Raw genomic sequence first — 21,131 nt, 5'->3', positions numbered from 1 at the left:
GCCAGTACTTAGCTATTACGCACCATGCTACAGAGAGCATTTTGTCCTTTCAAACACATTTATAATGGTTTTTCATCTAGAAACTTTTTGTTATGTCAAATGTTAAATGCCCAGAGGTGGGAGGTTGGTATAACACATTTATGTATCCATTGTACGTACCCATTAATAATAAGTTGAATTATTATTAATCCTGGCCAATCTTTTTGAAGCTACCCATGCCTACTTCCCTTTTCTGTAGTATTTTGAACCAAATACTGGATATTTCATCAATAGACATCTCTCTCTGTCTCTTTCTCTCTCCTCCTCTCCACACACACACACACACACACACACACACACATATGAAAATATAATTATGATATCACTGTCATTTCTCCATTACCAGTAATTCCTTTATTTCCTCAAATATCAGCCCTGGCCAGTGGTTAAGTGGTTAGAGCACACCTTGCCCTCAGGCCCACTCTGCTCAATCACCCCCGTCAGACAGCTGGGGTGAAAGGAAGGAGGAAATTTCAAGTTCCATAACAGATCTGGAGCCTATCCTCCTTTTAATTGTGAGAGGCATTTGTCCTGGGAATCTCAGCCTCTCTTCCCTTCGTTTCCACTTGGCCTGGCTTATGCAATGCAGACCCTGGATTAGACTCCCTCCCAGACCTACAGTGTTTGAGCACCTCAAGGGCAGAACTGTGTCTCTTTATTTGGAAACCTCAGTTTCCTCTTCCATCAATGGGGAGTCACGTGGCAGCAGCCTCTTTGGGCAGTTTGTTGAGATGCTGCCAATAAAACAACTCCATGGTGGGATGCGGTCAGAGCCCCACCCAGCTTTCATCTCTAAACCCCAGCGCCTAGCACTGTGTGGGTGCTCACTAAATGTTTGTTAAGTGCGAACTTTATTTCATAGAGCAGAAAATGACCACATGGACCAAATAATCTTTCTTAAAGATAGGGGCGTTGTTTCTTCTCATAGACTTTTAAGCTAAAGAACTTATTTTAAGAAGGAGTTTGGGATTTAGGGTTAAATTTTTTCCTTTTCTTTCTCTGAAAGTATTTTTAGAACTCTCGCCTCATTATTCCGAGTCTGTCCCCCCTCCCCCCCGCTCCCCCCGCCCCATATAAGATGTGAATGAGTGCTGGAGGTTATTTTGTTTTGTTTTTACCTTTTAACAAGATTTGATTACAGCCCTGAAAATTCTCTGGGACAAGAGCTCCTATTTTGCATAATAAATGGAGACAGGGTAATAGAACCTGTAAGACATAGAGGTCAATTAAGGTTGCAGCACAGGGAAAGTGGAAGACGAAACAATTCACTAAACGAAGGTTGTTCTCATGGGGGAAGCAAACTTGGTCTCACTTTGTATAATTGCAGCGGATTTTCCTTTTTTCTTTGGTGGGTCTCTGTTCCAACTGCCTTCGAGTGGCTCACTCCACTTAAGCGAAGCGATGGTCCAATGTGGTCTGACCTGAGGTTTCTGTAATAGCTGCCCTGACTCAAAGCATCAGCCCGTCGGTTTGTTCCTCCTGTCACTGCTCTCCCCTCTCCCCTCCCATGCTTGTGTGGGGAGGGAACCGCCTTGGCTAGCCATTTACCATGTGCTTGGGGTTGGATGCATTTTTATCCTCTCCCCCTCAGAACAACCCTCTGTTATTTATTAGATCGATTTTTCAGCTGAGCAAACTGAGGTGCAGGTTGATTTCAAGGCATGACTTACCTACCCCAAGGCCTACAGCTTCCTGGTAGCACTAGAATGCTTTAACACCATGGTGCTTACTCTTCTCTCTTTCTCTCTCTCTCTCTCTCTCTCTCTCTCTCTCTCTCTCTCAATTTCAAGGAAAACTTAGTGTCTATTTTGCTCTAGGCATGACACTCTGGGTGGTTTTAAAGATACAGGTCCCTGATGGAACAAGATTGAAAATCTTGGATTGAAGGGTGTTGAATAGGTTTCTCTGCTGTAGGACTTCCCCCCAGAGTGCCTCATGGCTCTCGGAAGGGGTAGATATAGCACATACATTGTATGTGTCATTCCCACAATTATTTCCCCAAGGAGCATCTTTCCTAAGGTGCTTTCCAAGGTGTGCATGTGGGAAAGGTAGGGCCACGTTGCATATCATGTCAGTTCCCCATGCACCAGCTGGCAAGGAGGTCGTGGAAGCCTGTTTTGTCTCATGAGCTGCCTGGGTATGGGATCCGCGGGGCGTGGAGGAGAGGAGGTGACATTGTGTGGCTGTGGGTGCAGTGAGCCTGCCCTCCGTCCGCTAGCGGTGACCAGCTACATTCAGTCCGGGTCCAGCTGGCCTCCTCCTCACACCCCGCTGGCCTGGGTCTCAGTCATGTTTGCAGCACTGGACCCCGGGCACTTGGGGCCTCTCCCACGTTGCCTCTCAAAGGCCAGGTGATTCTGAGTTTCTCCCATGTGCTCTCTTCTCCTTCTTGCTCTGTTTCTGTGTTTTATCTGCCGTTTAGTTTCTTCTGTTGCCTCTGTGTGCTTCTCTCTCTTTATTCCTCTCTCGCTACCTACCTCTCTCTCTGCTTCCCTCTGCTTTGCTTTCTTGGCCTGCCTCCGTCTGACTTCATCTCCACTCTGCCTCTCCCTTCCTGTGTGCCTGTTGGCCGCAGCCTGTCTCTGTTTCTCCCTCATGCCTGAATCTTTCTCTGCGCCTGCCTCTTTCCTTCCCATTGTCTCGAGTGCCATAAGCTTACATCACTCTAACGGATGATAGCTGCTGCTCATTGCAGTGTCTTGGAGAAACCACAGGTCCTTTCATTTCTTCATTGCCCGAGACTTTGTGTGTAGCACGCGGTCCTGTGATGGGGCTTTCAGTGGGATCCACTCCCACAACAAACGCCTTCGCAGACCTTTGCGGTGCTCCAGCGTCTGTCACTGTGTAACCATGTTGTGTTGAATTTTCTGTCTTTCACCTGTGGGCTGAGGACAGCTTCCCTGAGACAGGGACTGTGTTCACTCCCTCCTCTCAGAGGCTGGCACACGGTCACATGCAGGTATGATGGTTGAGCCTGACCTCGCACCTGTAGTGTCTATGGTGACACTGTTGGCCACACATTTGCTGACCCAGAAAGGTGCCTTCCTGGATCCTGCTGGATAAGAGACTTGCCGTAAGCTGCTTGGCATTTCCATGGGTCTCCTTCCTGCCACTGTTGAAATGACTGAGCTGGTGGGGGAGAAAGACAAGTAATTAAAAATTCAGGAGGGAGATAGGTGAAAAAACTCATCCCAATTTTGTGATAAGGTTCGCTTTGAGAAAAAATGCTTCCTGGGACTTTCTTGGTATCTTTAAAACCTTCAGAGGAAGCCTGCTCATCTGAAGACTGATGCTGTTTAAGTCAGGATAATAGGAGATTTAATAAGAGATGTATTGTTCAGCTGGTGGCACTTGTGGACTATCTGGCGATCAAGCACCAAACTGGCTGTGGTCCCACCGCAGCTCAGCGCCACGTTCCAGATCCCAGGCGGCTTTGTAACCCGGCACCGGACACTGTGTTCCGATTGCCTGCTGTCTTGGAGGAGATTATTTTCAAAAGTGCCGTTAAAGAGAGGCTGCTAAAAATATGTCTCACATAGAGGCTTAGCTCAGAAATACTCATTTTTGACACAAATCACCTGGAAAGATGCTTGCAGAACGCATTTGGGCCCACCCAGGGTGTTCTGTCCAGGGGCAAATACCCCACGTGACCACATGCCCCTGGACGCTAAAGCAGATACTTTCTGTACCTCGGAGGGCTCCCGGGTCACAGATCTTTCCTCCCACATGTGCTTGTGATGCACTCTCGTCCCGTTTACACCTGGCTTGCTCGTCACCGTGGGTAGCTGGGCCCCACTGGGGAGCTCAGGGGGCTACAGTGTAGGGTTTGGGTGGGCAGAGCCTGGCTCCCCAAGGCTTATGGGTATGGGACTTTAAAGTAACATTTCCATTAAGATGAGAGTTGTGTGTCTGTTGGCAAGTGCAGTGTGTGCTAGCTGCCCACAGCTGGTCCCTTACGTTGCTACAAATCGGAAGCACTGGCAAGGAACAGAGTTATCAGGGTTTATACACTCCGTGCTCCATGCTGACCAGCTGTGGGGCAAGGGAGGAATTTCCACACCTGCTTAGTCTGCCTGCCGGTCACTTGTGTTTCTTGTGGTGTCACATACAAAGTGTGGGGTACACGGTGGGGATGTGGCAGATGTGGACATGTGGACTCTACCCTTGAACAGGTCAAAGACCAGAATATGTTTGGTGTGACTTGCGTTTCTTCGCTTTGATTGCATGTGACTAGGCTTGGAGTCTGAGGTCTGAAAAAGATAATCCTGAGACCTTCCTGTCACAGATTCTGAAGAAGCAGAAGCCGGGACTAGGAGGCCACCCCTGGAGCCCCACCAGAGGAGAGATGACAGGCAGCAGCAACCCGGATGCTCTGGGGCTCACAGCCTGTGCTCCCCTTTTACTTACCACCAAGTCCTTCCTGAGATGCACTTGCCCCTCCTTCTTTTGTTTTCATCTGACCAGGTGCTCAGATTCGGATGAATCTAAATCCTGAGCTCGTGGCACACGCTCATTATTGGTGTGAGCAGGGCTGCTCTTACTCATTTGGTAAGGTAGCTTTGATCTCTCTTTGCCTTCATGGAAGATGCCCCCAGGCTTCCCCCACCCCCCCCTCAGGTGGTGACCTCAAGATCCCCCAGGTAGCAACCTGAAGACCTGGGTTGCTTGGCTCCTGACCACTGTATATTTGATTGGCATGTAGGTTTCTCAGTAGAAAGTTATTAGCATGGAAAAGTGGATCCTGTCTAGGCTGGTCTGGGACTGGAGCTCTGTCCGTCCCTGTGGTCAGACTGCAGCACTGTCCTTGACTCGTGTCCTTCTTGTCGTCCTCAGAATGTAAGCTCTCCAGCCCTTTGTTCTGTCTCCACTCTGCCTTGTAAGTCTTATGACCATGACTGTCCATCTGAATCCCAATTTATTCTATTTCTGCTAAATTAACGCACAGTATTTCTAGGGGTCCATAATAATCACATGATTATACTTGTAAAAATTTATTATTTATTATTAATAACAATTTCTCCATGACAATAGAGTTTTATTCTGGTTAGTCTTACCTTCCCCGCCAATTGCATGTGACTTTCTACATTATTTTTTAGATTTCTTCTTCTTTTTTAAATAATCTTTTTAAAAAACGCTCATCTCTACTTCCTTCTCTTCTGGCCTGTCATTAACTTAGGGCTAAGATGGGAAGTGAGTGATTTTACTTGAGTGACATTTGCACATCAAAAGGATCGTACAGTTTGTTCTGAAAGCTGTCCCCACTGCCTTGATGTGGATTTATATATCTTCAGTAAAAAAAAAAATGCTGTTTTTGCTGTATGTTTCATGGCGGTTGTGTCCCTGGCCAGCTGGTTTGTGGCATCCAGAGCCTGTTATGTATACATTATGTTGCTGTCCCTTCCAGGAGACCAGCCGGTCACATGGTTGGATTGAAACAGGTGCATCTTGGTAATGGGATACCTGCTTAAGGGACAAAAAGCCAAACCATTGCCTCCCCTTTTGTGTCCTTTTAGAAATGCCCCCTTCTGGAGGGATGGGCACCCTCTTGGAATTGCCCATGAGGTTCCTAGGCCTTCTTGCCCTGGGGTCTGCAAAGCTGCTGCTCTGGCTTTGAGGACAGTGATTTTGTTGACCAGGGTTTGAATGGTATTCTCCCAGCCACTAAAAGTTTAAGGGCCTTGTCCACACCCAAGTGGGTGGTTGCAGTTTGCTCTGTGGCCAGCCAGGCATCTGAGGCCTGACTTGGCCAGGGCTTTTGCTAAAGTCAGAAAAGCCTCAGGTCCCCTTAGATTTTTATTTCTTTTCTGGAAAAGTGGCTTTTTTTTGGCTGTCCAGGAGTATCATCACCTTTGCCAGCATGAGTGTGTGTGTGTGTGTGTGTGTGTGTGTGTGTGTGCGCGCGCGCGCGCGCCTCCAATGGGAGTCGTCTCCCACCCTGTTACAGCGGGGCTCACAGCAGCGGGTGCTCCCAGTGCCTCGATGCCGTGCAGAAATGTTTTGGCTGCGTTTTAAAAAGAATCTGGCAGATGCTGAAGCAGGACCTGACTCACACCTTCTTCCTCACCTCTTGCTATTGCCCCTTTGGCCACGGAGTCCTATCCCTTACCATTTGCTCTTCCTTCTACCTTCACTGTCTTGTTTCATTACCTTTTGTCTTTCAGAAGAGGTGCTTTAAGTTTTTTTCTAAATTACATAAATAATCTATTTTTAAAAGAAATAATGTGCAACTGACTAGAGTACAAAACATGTGCCCCTCTCCCCGAGATCCTTATAAAGAAGACTTTGGTATATGTCCTAAATATTTGCTATGCATTTACATACAGAGAGGCATGTATCTCTTACATACATGGCACCATTTATACTGTTCATGTTGTTGAGATTGGCTTTCTCCATGTGTTGGCTTCTACTCCCCACTCTTCCCTGTCCTGCAAGGTCTAGCTCATTCTTTAAGAAAGCCCTTAGGGCTCTGACAATCCTGAGTTGTTTTTATTTTGAACTTCCTTTAAATTCCCTTAATCTCTTTTTCCCTCTGGACTACCCATTTTACCTACTTTCTAAATGTTGCCCTTAGGTACTAATTAATTTGCTCTGTTGAACTATCCCCAGTTAATTTTCTCTCCATTCCTAGGAAGTTTGTTGTCCCGTGGGGGACACAGACATGTTAACACATATTTGGCATGGGGTCTGCTGCGGGTCTGGCTTTTGAAACGTATTTGTTGAATGAATGAATGAACGAACACAGAAATAATAGAGTTATGTCAGTTATCGGGTGGAATGGTGACACCATGGTGTCTTAATGAACTGCTGGGATTGGTCATGGAAGGCTTCCAAGAGGAGATGTGGGGCTTGGGTCTTCAAGGACGGGCCAGTTAGGTAGCAGAATGATGTTATAAATCAGCATGGTTTGTTCATGGATATTATCAGCCACTAGTTTCATGGGTGTATCTTTTGGCTCCTCCCTCAGATAACGAAGTGTGAGTGGCATTTACGCTCCCACCTGCAACAGTAGGTAACATTAATTGAATGCCTAGTATATGTGGTAGCAAGCCCATGAGGTAGGTACTCCTGTCGCCATGTAGAGATGAGGAACGTAAGGCACAATAAGATAATATCCCCAAGTCCTCCTGCTTAGTAGGTGCTGGAGCTGGTAAGTCTCTGACTTTTTCAGAGTCTCCTGCCCTCATTTTTCGGTGGAACTGGTGATGCTCACCAGAGTGAGTTGTGTGAAGTTTGAATTAAACGAGAAAATGCCTCTTAACCATCTGAAGTAGGGGGTCAGATACCGCCTTACCTTGCCCCTAAATAAAATGGTGCCTGCTTTATTTTTCTTCATAGCACTTACCACTACTTGGCATAGAATTCTTTACTCATTGTCTTCATCTTGGTCCACTTTTATACTTGGCTGTGTCCTCCGGGCCTGGTAGAGAGTTTTAAATTTTTGTGGAATGAATGAATATTAGTTTCTACTTCTCACCATAATATTCAAACTATGGATGTCCAGAAAATACTTGGTGAATCTGACTGAAACAAAATATTCTATGTCAATTCCACATACAACAAGGGACCATGAATTTATTTGTCACAAGATGATCAACTTTGCTGTTTTCATTTTTTATTTGCTGTCATGTGCAAGGAGCGATCATATGTCTCCCACCCTGACTTTCCTGATGTCTCCATTTAAATGCTTTCCAATTTGGGTATGAAATTACCTATCAGTCACAGAGAGGCTGTGGCTGTCGGAACAAGCCAGAGCTTATTTGGAGGAGCTGTTGGTGGAAGAGCAAGGGCTGCCTAGAGAAGCGTTGCCCCCCTGCCCCAGCCCCTGTGAATATCACTTCTGCCCTGGACAATGCTTTGGCACCTCATTTATTTATTCACTAGATGCAGAATTAGCATCCTCTTTAGTCAGGTGCCGACCTGCACACTGGCAGTCAGAGAACAGGCCTCGGACTGTCCCCTGGGCCCTCACAGTCCGCAGTGTGGGGGAGGGGACACCCACCTGAGCCCCTGCCTGAGCCTAACCTAGGAGTACCTCCTGTCAGCATCTCTGCATTCTGAGAGATCACACCAGGTGGGCTTCCCGGGGAGATGGTCCTGCCTGTGTCAGGTCTGTGTGTCCAAGGCTTTTAGGCCTGTAACCTTGGTTGGGACGGAGCAGGATGGTTTCAGGCAGTTAGAGAGTCAGGTGTGAATACGTGGACTCTGGTAGCGAGGGGGGATGCCCCCACTTCACTTTTCGGTCAGCAGTGCTGGTGCAGTCTCAGGCAGCTCAGATGCCCTGATGAAGCGAGTGTGGGCTCAGGGTCAGGGTGCTGGTGAGCCGTGGTGTCTAGAGGCCTCAGCCCCGGGTTGGCTGAAGGGGAATCTCTGAAGTGCGCCCCCCTCCGCCCCCATCCCAGTTGCCTCAGGTGATCTGACTCAGCCAGGTTGAGAGCCACTGTCACTTAGAATTCAATCAGGTCTTGTTTCCATTGGATTCCGTTTGCTTTCTATGCATAGCAAGTGAAATTCCTTTGTAAGGACCTTTTATAACTAAAAAAGGTGAGTCTGAGGACTGCGAGCTCTGCTCCAGGAAGACTTCCTCACTGTCTGCTAGCAAAGCTATAACCTTTCAGTCTTGCACTGTGGCTCCTAAGGTCAGTCAGCTGCCTGAACTGTTCTGTGAAACATATTTACCCTCCACCCACCCACCTGGCATTTCCAAAAGCTGACAGCATAGTGGATGGGGGAGGGAGGGGCGGGAGGTGAACTTAGGAAATGATCTGATGAATCGTAATGTAAATATCTGATATACAGGATGGTCTTAGGTGACCCCTGTGAAAGGGTCGTTCGACTGCCAAAGGGGTCACGACCCACAGGTTGAGAACCGCTGCTGTAGTCATTGTGTTCCTCCTGGAGGAGCATTCCTTGGGCCACCCCTTGCCCCAGCCTTTTGACCATCCTTACCGAGGAATAACATGCCGACCCTCCTTTACTCGTCCCTTCGGAAGACACCGAGCACCTCCTCTGTGTCAGTCACTGGGATGCAGTGCACCGGCTGCTGTGTTTCATCCTTTCATCTAATCTGTACTAAGCCTGGCAGGGAGGTAATATTTCCCACTTCATAACTGAGAAAAGTGAGGCTCAGCCAAGCAGAGTGCAAGCCCAGACCTCCGTAGCTGGAAAGCCATGCTCTTTTGAGATGGTGTCATAGCCCTGTGTGGACTTGGCCCCCACACTGCCTGTTCCACACCTGACTAAACTTGAGCAAATTACATCAACTCTCTGAATCTCAGTTTCCCCATCTGTAAAATGAAGATGATGAACCCCTTAGGATGATGATGTACCTAAAATGTGTAACATGGCCTGGCACCAAGTAAGAGGCCAAAAACTGTAGCAAAGCAACACACACTTGCTCTCTAACAGTCTGGAGGCTAGAACTCTGAAATCAAGGGGTTGGGAGGGCCATGCTCCATCTGGAGGCTCCAGGAGGATCCTTCCTTACCTCTTCTAGCTTCTGGTGGCACCTGGCATTCCTTGGCTTGTGGCCACATCATTCCAATTTCTGTCTCTGTCTTTGCATGCCTTTTCTCTCTGTGTGTCTCTCTTCTCTGAACACTTTTCTTTGGATTTAGGGCCCATCTGGATAATTCAGGATGATCTCATCTCGAGATCCTTAAGTACATCTGCAAAAATTGTTTTTTCAAATAAGTCATATTTATAGGTTTTGGAACTTGAGATATGGACATAGCCATTTGGCGGCCACCATTTAATCGACTGTAGCTGCTATTAAAAACATGTTTGAAAGGCACAAGTCATACATGAATACATTCTTTTTTTTTTTTCTGAATACATTCTCAATGCCAACATGCAGATGCTAAAATCCCTTTGGTCATCACCCTCAATTCTATTCCCAGCCCCAGAGGTAACCATCCTGAAGTTTTGGGTGCTTACCCTTCCAGATGTTTCTGTTCAGATAGAAAGATAAATGTCATCATGGATTATTACCCTGTTGCATTCCGAGGTGAGTTAGGGCACAGCCTGGGCCCAGTGAGCCTGCAACCCTGGAGGGAGTAGGAAGTAAGCTGATGCCTCCATGCACATGGGCGGTGCTGATAGACACCACACACAGTGCAGTGGCAGTGGAAACCGTGAGAGGTGCATATGTGGGGAACGGTGTAAGGAAGGAACCTGGAGTGGACTTAGCCACGCCAGCGGCAGGAAGCGAACCTTGATGTGTCATACTTGGGAACTGGATCCATACCGCCCCTGATAGGGAAATACGGGAAGGGACTGGGTTCAGGGATTGGAAGTGCAAAAGTGAATGAGCCACAGTCTCTGCCCTGGAGGGTTTTCCCAGTGACGCATATGCCCTTGGAAGCTCACGAGGGGTGTTCTGTTTGCAAGAAGACAGCATTTGAGGTGATGGACATGGCGATACCTTTGTTGTCCTTGCAGTCTGAAGTCTCCTGCAGATCAGCCCAGATAAGCCCAGCCACTGTTGTCTGTAATAACAGGCTCCTCAGACCGCTGCCTAAACATCTTTGGTACCTTAATGCTCTTACACACTGCTCCCTGCTGACTTCTAAGTGACAGTTCCAGGTGCGTGTGCAATGTTTTGAAGGCAACCGTACATTTACTCTATAGTTACACCACAGTACTCGTGAGAGCGGGTTTGGATTCTAGAGTTTGCAGAGCTCTGCTTTTCTTTGGCAACTTTTGGTTGCTCTGTGCCTCAGTTTCTATGGTTATTCCATGGGACTTAAGGGTGAAATGAGAGTGAATGAGGCGGCTTAGTGTTTTCTAAACTTTCCCCCGCCTTTAAATAAATCATGCTTGTGTAACCCTTTCTTTAAGAGGAGCTCTTCTTTGGAAACTCAGTATGGGCAAAGGGTCAAAGTAGAGCCAGAACTTGTTGAAGCAGGGCATTGGGGGGACAGGGCACTAAGCCCATGGGTAGGTACTATTGTCCCTGGGGGTCTGCCAGGAGCAGGGAGAAAACCCCTCCCCCCACGTGGCGAGAGGCAGTAGAAGTCTGCAGCCAGGAGACCTGACCACTGTGAGGTTGTTACTTCATCCTCAGGCCTTGGTTTCCTCATCTGTGGCAGAGCAGGTGTGGATTAGTTAAATGCTTCCAACTCATCATTATAGGCCCAAGTCTTTCACTAGAGATTGGCTGAAAATTCATAACTTAAGAATAACTTTATATTAGCAACTTAAGCCTGGTGAAACTGTAGACAGTTGCTAATTAGTACTTTTCTTACAAGTAAGCTTTAAAAAATCTGTTGATGAAAGGTGATGGGCAGAGAGGTTGGCATATTATCTCATGTGCATAGTCTAGATGGTGTGTGTGTGTGTGTGTGTGTGTGTGTGTGTGTGTGTGTGTGTAGCAACCTCCTGGCGTGTCCCCCCTTGCCTGGCTCCCGGTGGCTTACTGAAATGTGAGCTGGCCTGTCTCTCCCTGCGGAATTCCCTTCAGTGGCTCCCCTGGATTTGAGCAGAGGAGAGGGACATGCTGTTTTCCCCATGCTCCAGCCTCAGCCCAGCCACCTTCCCTCCCAGCCGCGTTCCCTTATCCCCTGGCAGCCCCCTGTTATCCCAGCTCCTCTCTGCAGACTTTCCCACTGTGACATGAAATAATTGCGTGGATCGGGCACTTAAAGTCATCTCTCCTGGGGGATTGAATGGTTTGTGAGCCCGGCTCTGTCTTCATTCTCTGAGGCCACCCTGTCGCTCAGTGCGAGCCTGTGAGTAAGCACCTGCATGTGGGGAATGGAGCAGGGCCCCCACTCACGGGTGAGGGCTGCGGGGCCCCCAAGCCGGTCTGTTCTGTCCAACACCCTTGCACTCTGTCCACAGATAATGAGAGCAGCTGCCACTCAGCAAGCAGCTGTTTCCGCCAGGCGCTGGGCAGGGGATGGTCCTCGCAGGATCGTGTTGAAACCTCACAGCAACCCCACAGGGGCTGCTTCACAGGAGGATGGGCCCAGAGAAGAGTGGCGGCTTGTTCTAGGCCACACAGCCACGTCCGAGCTCAGGCCCTGCCGGCCCGAGTCCCACGCCAGGCCTTTTCTACAAAATTGAAGCACTTACTTAGAACGGGGAAAGAAATCACAACACATCATCACTTTCAAAGAGCGATAAGTACCTCCAATATCTCAGAATCCAGATAAACATGACAGTTTTACTAATTAACCATCTGACACATCTCCACTACTTCTCCCACATTTAAGGCTGATAACCTTAAGTACAGAGGCTGTGCTCTGCTGGCCCCCTAATAGGACACTGATATTATAATGCATTTTCTGTGCAGAGAATAGAGAGACAATTCAGTTGTTTTCCGCATGCTTGATCAAAACATTTTTCCACCATTTTATCTGGAAAAATTTGAAATAGTTCTATGGAAGGCCTTCACGTGGGCACCGTGCGCCCACCCCCTGGGTGCTGCCACTAACATTGGCCGGCACCTGCGTTACCCTCCCTCTCCCCGCCCCCTCATGCGCCCATCACATCATCTTGTTTTTCTGATGCAAAATAAGCTGCACATTTTAGTTTTCATTTTGTCCAAAATACTAAAGTGTGCATTCTGGAGTTTAATACTTTTGTTTGTGGTTTTTTCGTTGTTTGAGATAACATTTATATACATGTTTGGACATGTTTTAATTGTGTGGTCACTGAGTGTTGATGAGGGCACAAGCCTGTGTGGCCCACATTCCTCTCAAGGCATAGAACGTTGCCCTCATCCCAGAATGGTCCCTGCCCCGACTGTCCCCACACCTCTCTCAGAGGCAGTCACTGGGTGTTTTCCCCTGTCTTAGACATAACACTTCTTCTTTTAATTTAAAATGTCAAGGTTGTCACACTTATTTTTCATAAGGGTAACAGCTCATGGACGTAGTAAAAATGTAGAAGGTATAAAGTTTTACAGTAAAAAATAAATCTTCCTCTCGGCCCTGTGCCTTGCTTCTCACTGTCCTTTGCTCACAGCGTCACAGTTGGCAGTTTCTGTGTTTCTAGAAATGATAACTGCACATCCAATCACATGGGTACCCACCTCCCAGCTGCTTCAGGAAAATAGGAGCTCGCCCCACATGCTGTTTTGTGTCTGGCTTTTGTCATTTGACAATAAGCCTTAGAGATCATCCCCGGTTAGCAGAGATCTGTGCTCTCCCTTTAGTAGTTGTACAGGCTGGCTCTCGCTGGAGCAATATCTTATGTAACCATTTCATTAGTTGTTTCAGGCTGTTATTGCCACGAATGGTGTTGCAGTAAATGCCCTTGTATAGGTGTTTTTGTCCATATGCTGTCTGTGTATCTTGGTTACCTGGAAAGAAATGAGATGTCCATCTTAGTAAATTAGGTAATTTTCTCCCATTCCTTCCCTCTCCTCCCCGGTTCTCCTCCCATTCATTGACCCACCTGTTTATTTGCACATCTTTGTATCTGTCTATCCATCCACTGGGAACATTCTTTCAGCGATCAGTATGTCCCTGATACGTCTTGGGCTCTGAGAATATTGTTCTCAAGACTCTCAGTCTTGACATGAAGACAGATTCACAGAGGTGTGATAGTCTGTTTGTGCAGGCTTCCGGGGCGGCCCAGAGGTAGAATAAAAAAACTTTTAAACTCCTATTTGCTAGTTCTTTACGCCCAACAGAAAGTCTTAGATCTCAGCTGATTTTCAAACCCCATGTGGCTCTGATACCTCTAATTGTACATCTGTAAAACAAAAGAACAAATGAACAAACATACAAATGGAGCCCTGGAAGTGGTCCAGACCCAGGCCGGCCGCCTCAGGAGGCAAGGGAAGCCCAGGCTACTTGATGCTCACAGCAGCCAGGCTGGATGGCAGAGCCATGCCATTCACAGTTCGCTCCTTATTGAAACCTGAGATGAGAAGGCAGGGGTGTTGGCTGGATGGGAGAGAGTTTTTGGCAGTGTAAAATGAGAGCTAATTGCTTAAGGGAAGGCTGTTTGAAAGGGGATGAGTGAGAAAGTGCCTCTGGAAACAGATTGCGGGTGTGATTTCATGACTGGGACAAAGGTTTGCTGCTGTCATGTCTGCCTGTTGCCTTTCCTTTGAACAGGCAGCCCTGTAATTAGAAGAGGGACTGCGATTCACTTTCTCTGGTTCTTCTGATCTCCAAACTAATGTATCCTCATCATGCATGGAGGTTGGGGATGTGCTACAAAGCAGTTTACGAGTGGATTGGCATTTCAGTGTGGAAACACAGCTTCCATTTTATATTCGTTCCTTTAACCAGCCGCACATGCTCATTCCGTGCCCATGGTGTGCCGGTGCTAGGCACGATGGCATGTGTCATGGTAAGAACAGACGTGGGAGTTCCCAGGAGGAGCAATGTGCAGATAAACTGGAATGGAGTCGTTGCCAGCTGAACAACGTGAGCCATGAAGGTGGCAGTGTTTAGTTTTGTTGGTCAGGGAAGGCATCTCAGGAATTCAGTTTCAGCTGGGACTGGGATGATGAGAGAGGAGCCAGCCATACAGAGCGGCTGGGGTCAGAGGGGAGGGGCCTGTGACTTGCGATCGTACTTGCTTCCTAGTATCTGAGGATTCAATGTGCGAATACTTGGCACATTGTAGGTGTTTGACACATGTTGGTCCCTCGTCCCCCACCATCTTTGTTACTTTGTCTAGTAGGACAGTTAGAGGCTGGTTGCCATGGGGTAGGCGAGGAAGAAATCAAGGTTTACAGAAGCCGGGTGACATCTCTGACCACCAGTGGGAGCCTGGATTAGAATTCAAGACGTCTGAGCTTCCGTTTGTTCCCTCAGGATTCAGCTCAGAGCCTGGAGGGTGACCTGTGTATTTGGAGACGGAGCTGGGCTACCAAGGGGAAACCAGCCACATTGGACTGGGCCAGGTCTGCACCTTGGCCTCCAGGCCTGGTGCCTATCAAAGTCACTCTGGTGACAAAGAAGACAGGCAGTGAGAAAGGCTGTGAGACCCACTTGTACACTGTACACATCTGCTCCTGAGCGCTGAGCCCTCGACACCAGCCGAGGCTCTGCAGTAGGATCTGGATAACTCGGTCTCTGAGCTTCCTAGGGCGCAGACGTAGAGCACGGGGCTTCCTAGTGTGCAGATGCAGGTACAGAGCATGGGACTTCCTAGTGTGCAGGTGCAGGTACAGAGCACGGGGCTTCCTAGTGTGCAGATGCAGGTACAGAGCACGGGGCTTCCTAGTGTGCAGGTGCAGGTACAGAGCACGGGCTTCCTAGTGGGAGGCAGCGCAGCTCAATGTGCAAAGTGCAGACTCTGGAGCTGGACCACAAGCATTGAGAGCCCACCTCTGTCACTGACTAGTTGAATGACCTTGGACAAGTTACTTTTTGGGCTATCTATTGCTATATGTCAAACCACCCCAAAACTCAGTGACTTAAAAAACACATCCATTTTCTTCCCATGATAATTTGGGTTGACTGGGCTCAGCTGGGTGGTTATGCTACATCATAAGGTGTCGGCTGGGACTATAGTCACCTGGGGCTCGACTGAGCTGGACATCCAAGATGGGACGCTTGTTTGTGTGGCAGTTGGTGCTGGCTGTCCTCTGGGTCTCAGATGGGATTGGTGGGCTTCTCCACCTGGAGTCACTGAGGCTGAGGCTGCCCGGGAACCACAGGCTGGGAGGTTTGGGTTGGGCTCATGCATCTTCACTTTATTCACACTGACCACTCTCATCCTCACCTGTGACATGGGGCGACGTCTCTCCCCACAGGGCCGTGAGGAGGAGGGTGTGAGGAGGGTCATTGTAGGAAAGCTCTGCGTAAAGGAGGAAGCCGTGGGGACTGTGGCATTGCTGTGTCTGCAAGTCTCTCAGGACGGGAGGTGGGGCCACCTGCCTGGGTCCTGATTCTGCCAACGGGAGACGAATAGTTTCCCCATGGTTTTGGCAATTGGCTGATTCTCTTTCTGCCCTTCCTTCCTTCCCCTCCCTCCCTCTCCCTTCTTACTTTCATCCTTTGCCCCCTCTCTCCCTTTTTACATAAACGTTTATTTAGCATACTTGTCATTCTTTGTGGCAGAACCTCTAGTATTTGTACCCTCTTCCCAGTTTGAGAACTCCCCAGTCAGAGTGTCAGGATGACCCGTGTCCCTGTCCCACGCCTGCATCGTGAAGTGATTGCTGTCAGCTGAGCTGTCCCTGATCCTAGCCCCCAAGCAGCCCAGGGAATCGAGCCAGGGTTTTGTGGAAGCTTGTGGCTGATGCAGCCCAGACGCTGATTCTCCGTGGGTCTCGAGGACCCAGGATTCCTGGCTGCTCTCCTAGCAAGGGCCCTGCCTTCCCCACACCCACATTCTGCCACATGGCTTCCCAAGGCCAAACGGTGAGCTCCCATCTCTGCGGGGTCAAGGAGAAGTGAATGAAGACAGCTGAGCTGCCAATCACTTATGCCCCATGAGGAGAGCAAATCAGAGAGCGGGCTGCCTCCCAGAGCTGTGCTCCTGGCTCCTGGGGCTTCAGGAGGCCATGAGGGATGTTGGTGGCCAGTATCAGTAGAAAGTTATGTTTCTGATAAAGCACCCTCTGCTCCACACTGAAATATAGCCAGCTTCCTTGTCAATTACTGTAAACCCAGATGATGGCCAGTACCCAGCCAGGTAGACAGCTTTTCCAGGCGGAGAAGGGCACGGTGGTGCAGCCAGTGTCTTCATGGTCCCTCCTCCCATCTGTGTTCTCCATCCGATCCTCTCATTATGCCAGGAGAGACGAGGTGCTGAGGGGAAGCTCGGAGGACACGAGAGGCCGAGAGCCACCTACAGCCCCACCAGAGAAGGCTCAAGAGTCCTAGCCTTTCCCATCGGCCCCCTCCGTCAAGGGGAGAGAGTGCCTGGAAGGTGGTGAGCCTTCAGAGCCTTCCTTGGCCCTTTTCCACTCCTGATGCATCAAGGAGTTTGAAGGCAAAGCCTCTTCCATCTGGCTTTCTGCATTCTAGCAAATGCATTGGGGGAAGAAGTTGGAAAAAATATAATTTACGATGCACACTTAAATTAATACAGAAGGTGTATCTGTTTGTGGCCACACAATTAATGCATCCTCATTGTGGAAAGTACAGAAAAGTTCAAATATATAATCAAATTCATCTGACCTCTCAGCCAGCTCCCACTGTCATCTTTCAGGTCTCTTTCATTCTGACTTTGTCGGCACACATGCATTGTGAGTTATTTTGGGAATCACAGGGCATTTGCAGTCCATAGCAGCTTTTATTAAGCAGAGAGCAGGAGCTTTTTTCTGTGCCATTAAAAATTGATCAAAAGCACTCTATTGGTGGGATTATACTTTTTAATTTAAATCTTGGGGTGGCAGTATGTTATTTCAAAACTCAAACGATATAAAAGGCTATTTGATAGACAGCCCCACTCCCAATGCCGTGCACCAGCTTCCTGGACCTCCACCCCCAGCCCACAGGTGCCTCTTTGGTATCTTAAATTCCACTGCTACAGCTTCTTGATGTAAAAAACAAACCCCAAACAACCAAATACAACTTGATAGTCTTAATTCTTCGTTTTTGCACATGGTAGTGTGTAAGACCCACCGACCACCCCTGCTTTTGCTGTCACTTGATCATCTGTCTCAGAGCTCTTTTCAAAACAGCACATGGAATGCTATCATTTTCTTTAAAAATGTGTTTAAATTTTTTTAAAAGCAGTTCATTCAAAATATACCCTTTTTAAAAAAATCTTATAGAAAAATAACAAATGAAAAATATGCCTTTTTTCTCCCCAACCCCACTCTTAATCTACTATCAATGATAGCCACAGTCACTATGCTCATATACTTTCCTGGAATTACTTTTATGCTTGCACCCTCAGGAGTGTGTGTACCTCATTGTTAGCTTGGCCATCTCCTGTGGACATGCCACATGTTCTTGAATCATTCCTTTATGGTTGGACCTTCATGTTGTTTGCTTCTTTCCCCACTTGTCTAAGCAATGGAAAGAGAATGATCTTTGATGTGAATGTTGGTCTTTGGTTGTTCCTTCTTGATAAACTTTTGGAGTGAGGTTTCTGGGGCAAAGGATGTGGATGTTTTGGGAATCTTGGGACATGGAGCCTCGTGGCTTCCCTAGTAGATTATACCAGCCCTCCTCCCAGCCACCCACATGAAAATGACAGTCGCCTGAATAGCAAGGCCACCCGACGCCCAGCCCACAAGTTCCTGATCGTTTGAAAATGGAAGTGTTTTCCAGTGGCTTTCCTGGCAGGTTTCCTCCTTGTTGGGCTTGAAGGAATTTCTCAAAGCAGCTTCCTAGCAAAGTCTGCTCCCTGGAGCCCTGTCTACTAGTAACTGCTTAGCTCACATCTGAGGGCTCCAGCTGGGTCACTCTCCGCCTGGGCTGCCATATGTGAGGTGAGAGACACCCCTTGGGCTGGCAGGACAGATTCATGCCTAGTGTCAAGGATAACAGAACATACTGCTCCTACTTCTCAATAATTGTCCTATTATTATTATAGTGCACAAGTCAGTTATTGAGGCCTTTCTATCTGCCAGGCACTGTTTTGCATACTTCATAGGTGTTGAGTCTCTTTGTCCTCAGAGTAACCTATGAATATTACTACTGTTATACCCATTTTACAGATGAAGTCAGTGGGACACAGAGAAAGTGGGTGATTTGCTCATGACCCTACAGTCAGGAAAAAGGGGAGATGGGATTGGATCCTGAGCCATGAGGCCTCAGATCACAGACTCTGTAATTACTAGGTTCTCCTGCCTCTGAAGGGAACCCACTGTTTCTTTAAGGGGGACCTTCGGAATGCTCTACGAGTAGAACTTCTGGCTACGTCTCACCTTCTCCTTTCACCTGTTAGCTGGTGTTTCCTCTGTCTGAGGGAATTTGTAGCCGAAAAGCCTTTGATGTTGGACAGACCTGGATTCGTATCCGGTTTGTATACTAGTGTGTGTGACTGGGCACTCCCATGGCCTCCCTGAACTTCAGTCCATCTCTAGAGTAGGGGGTGGGGGGAGCCCACCCCTGGGACTGTTACCCAGACTGTATAATATGAATGTAGATTGCCATATAATATGAAATCTCTGACAGGTGTTTTCCAGTGGCTTTCCTGGCAGTGTGAAGTAAAAGTTCTATTTCCCTCACTACCCCACAACCTTCTTTGTTCCACTTGGTTCCTCTTAGTTCTGATCCTCATTTAAAAATATATATATATTTCTATTGATTTCAGAGAGAGGAAGGGAGAGGAAGAGAAAGAGATAGAAATATCAGTGATGAGAGAAAATCATTCATCAGCTGCCTCCTGCACACCCCACACTGGGGGTCAAACTTGCAACCCGGGAAAGTGTCCTGACCGGGATTTGAACTATGATCTTTTCTGGTTCATAGGTCGATGCTCAACTACTACTGAGCCACACCAGCCAGACTGATCCACATTCTTAAGCTCTAACCAGTTCAGATTCGATCAGTTCACAATGGGAAATGTATCCTGGGTGTGATGATGTCATCACCATTTATTGAGCATCCACCAGTGCTGGCCACTGTGTCATCTGCTTTACATGGTAGCTGCCATCACGCAGGCAGGTTCGTCTCATACTCAGTCATGTCCTCCCAGGGCCTCGGAGTCGAAGAAGACCCTGTCCTGCTGCCTGAGGTTTCGATACGTTATGAGGGGAAGGATGGGGCCACAGGAGGCAGGCAGGGGCTGTTTGTTTATGCATTGTCTGTGGTGGATGTTCATCTTGGCAACAATGGATAATTTTTTCTACTGCGCATTTGCTATCTTGCATCTCAGATTTTAACTAGGCCTTGATAGCTCCAAAATTGCATGCTTTTTGTGCCTGTGATTATCTCGGCAGGATGATCAGCCCTTTTTCTGTAAAGATGATTGAGATCGCTCATGGCATATTTTTGTTCCTGTAACATCATCTCTAGCATCCTTGCACAGAACCTCATTGTTTTCCAGCCCCACCTTTCCATCTCTGTGTGAGCAGGGGATGCTCAGGGAGCAGGAGAGACAGGGTTCTATTGTGATTATGCAAACCATGGTAACCATGATGCGTTCTCTCTCTTCTCTCCTGATGGCAGGTGCCTGGAGATCTGAGTCAAACATCAGAAGATCAGAGTTTATCAGATTTCGAAATGTAAGTCCACTGCGTCTGCTTATGAGGGCCCTTTAGAAATAGGACTCTGTGGTTTGGCTTGAGTCCCAGAAGGACCACACGGGAAAACAGAAATCACTGTTTAAGTCCGCACAGGCTAGTTTGGTTCTGGTAGAGGTGGGGCGTTGTTCGCCTGCAGCCCGAGTCTGGCCTTCAGCTTTGTTTTATGTTTCCCCTTCAGTTTTGAAAAACAATTTTTTTTTGGCTGACATTTAAGAGTTGAAAGATATCACATAAAAATGTAAATTTCTCTATTTTCTTTAAGAAAAGAAAATCCTTGCAAGGCCATATTCAGAGCTGAGCAACAGCTTCCTCCTTCATACAGGGCAAGTGCTCCTCAGTGAACCGCAGTCCACACTTCTCCCAATTACCTCACTCTGGCTCACCATTCATTTCATTGACTGTGTGTTTCTTTGGGAATTTGAATCTATAATCCCTGGTTGTTGGAAAGAACAATAGCTCAGTGCATTGTTCTGATTTTTTATAGATTCAGTTCTGTCTGGTGCCTCTGCTGATGACCCCAAAGGAATTTGGTTGATCTTTAGACTGAATATTTCTGATTAGGTTGTCTTGGTTTTTGGACTGATAATCCCCTTGGGCTGGTAAAGAGAGTGGAGTGGGCCCTGGATTAAGGCCACCAGAACCCCCCTCTTGTCTCATTCACTTGCCTGTGTGGAAGAAGGCTCAGCCTCCGAGAAAAGGTGTCATCTGGGGAGAACCCACATCTCTAGAGGCCTGGTGCACCAAATTTGTGCACGTGTGTGGGCCCAGCCCAGCCTGCACCCTATCCAATCCGGGACCCCTTGGGGGATGTCCGACTGCCGGTTTAAGCCCGATCCCGGGGATTGGGCATAAACTGGCAGTCAGACATCTCTCTCACAATCCTGGACCGTTGGCTCCTAATTGCTCACCTGCCTGCCTGCCTGGTTGCCCCTCACTGCCTCTGTGTGCTGGCCTGATTGTCCCTAACTGCCCCCTGCTA

General features: G+C 48.0%; 1 protein-coding gene across 1 annotated transcript in view; it reads left to right on the top strand.

The window, feature by feature from the left end:
* LOC102763755 (sorting nexin-29) overlaps window positions 1–21,131 on the top strand; it is a 440,536-nt gene that overhangs the window by 289,100 nt on the left and 130,305 nt on the right. The window contains exon 19 of the mRNA XM_015572131.1: window positions 20,076–20,131. Coding sequence (XP_015427617.1) covers window positions 20,076–20,131 — 56 coding nt within the window. The remainder of the gene's footprint in view (window positions 1–20,075; window positions 20,132–21,131) is intronic.

The sequence above is a fragment of the Myotis davidii genome, unplaced genomic scaffold (assembly GCF_000327345.1).
Source record: "Myotis davidii unplaced genomic scaffold, ASM32734v1 scaffold209, whole genome shotgun sequence".
In the NCBI taxonomy this organism is placed as follows: domain Eukaryota; kingdom Metazoa; phylum Chordata; class Mammalia; order Chiroptera; family Vespertilionidae; genus Myotis; species Myotis davidii.
This window is presented reverse-complemented; position numbering and strand designations above follow the sequence as displayed.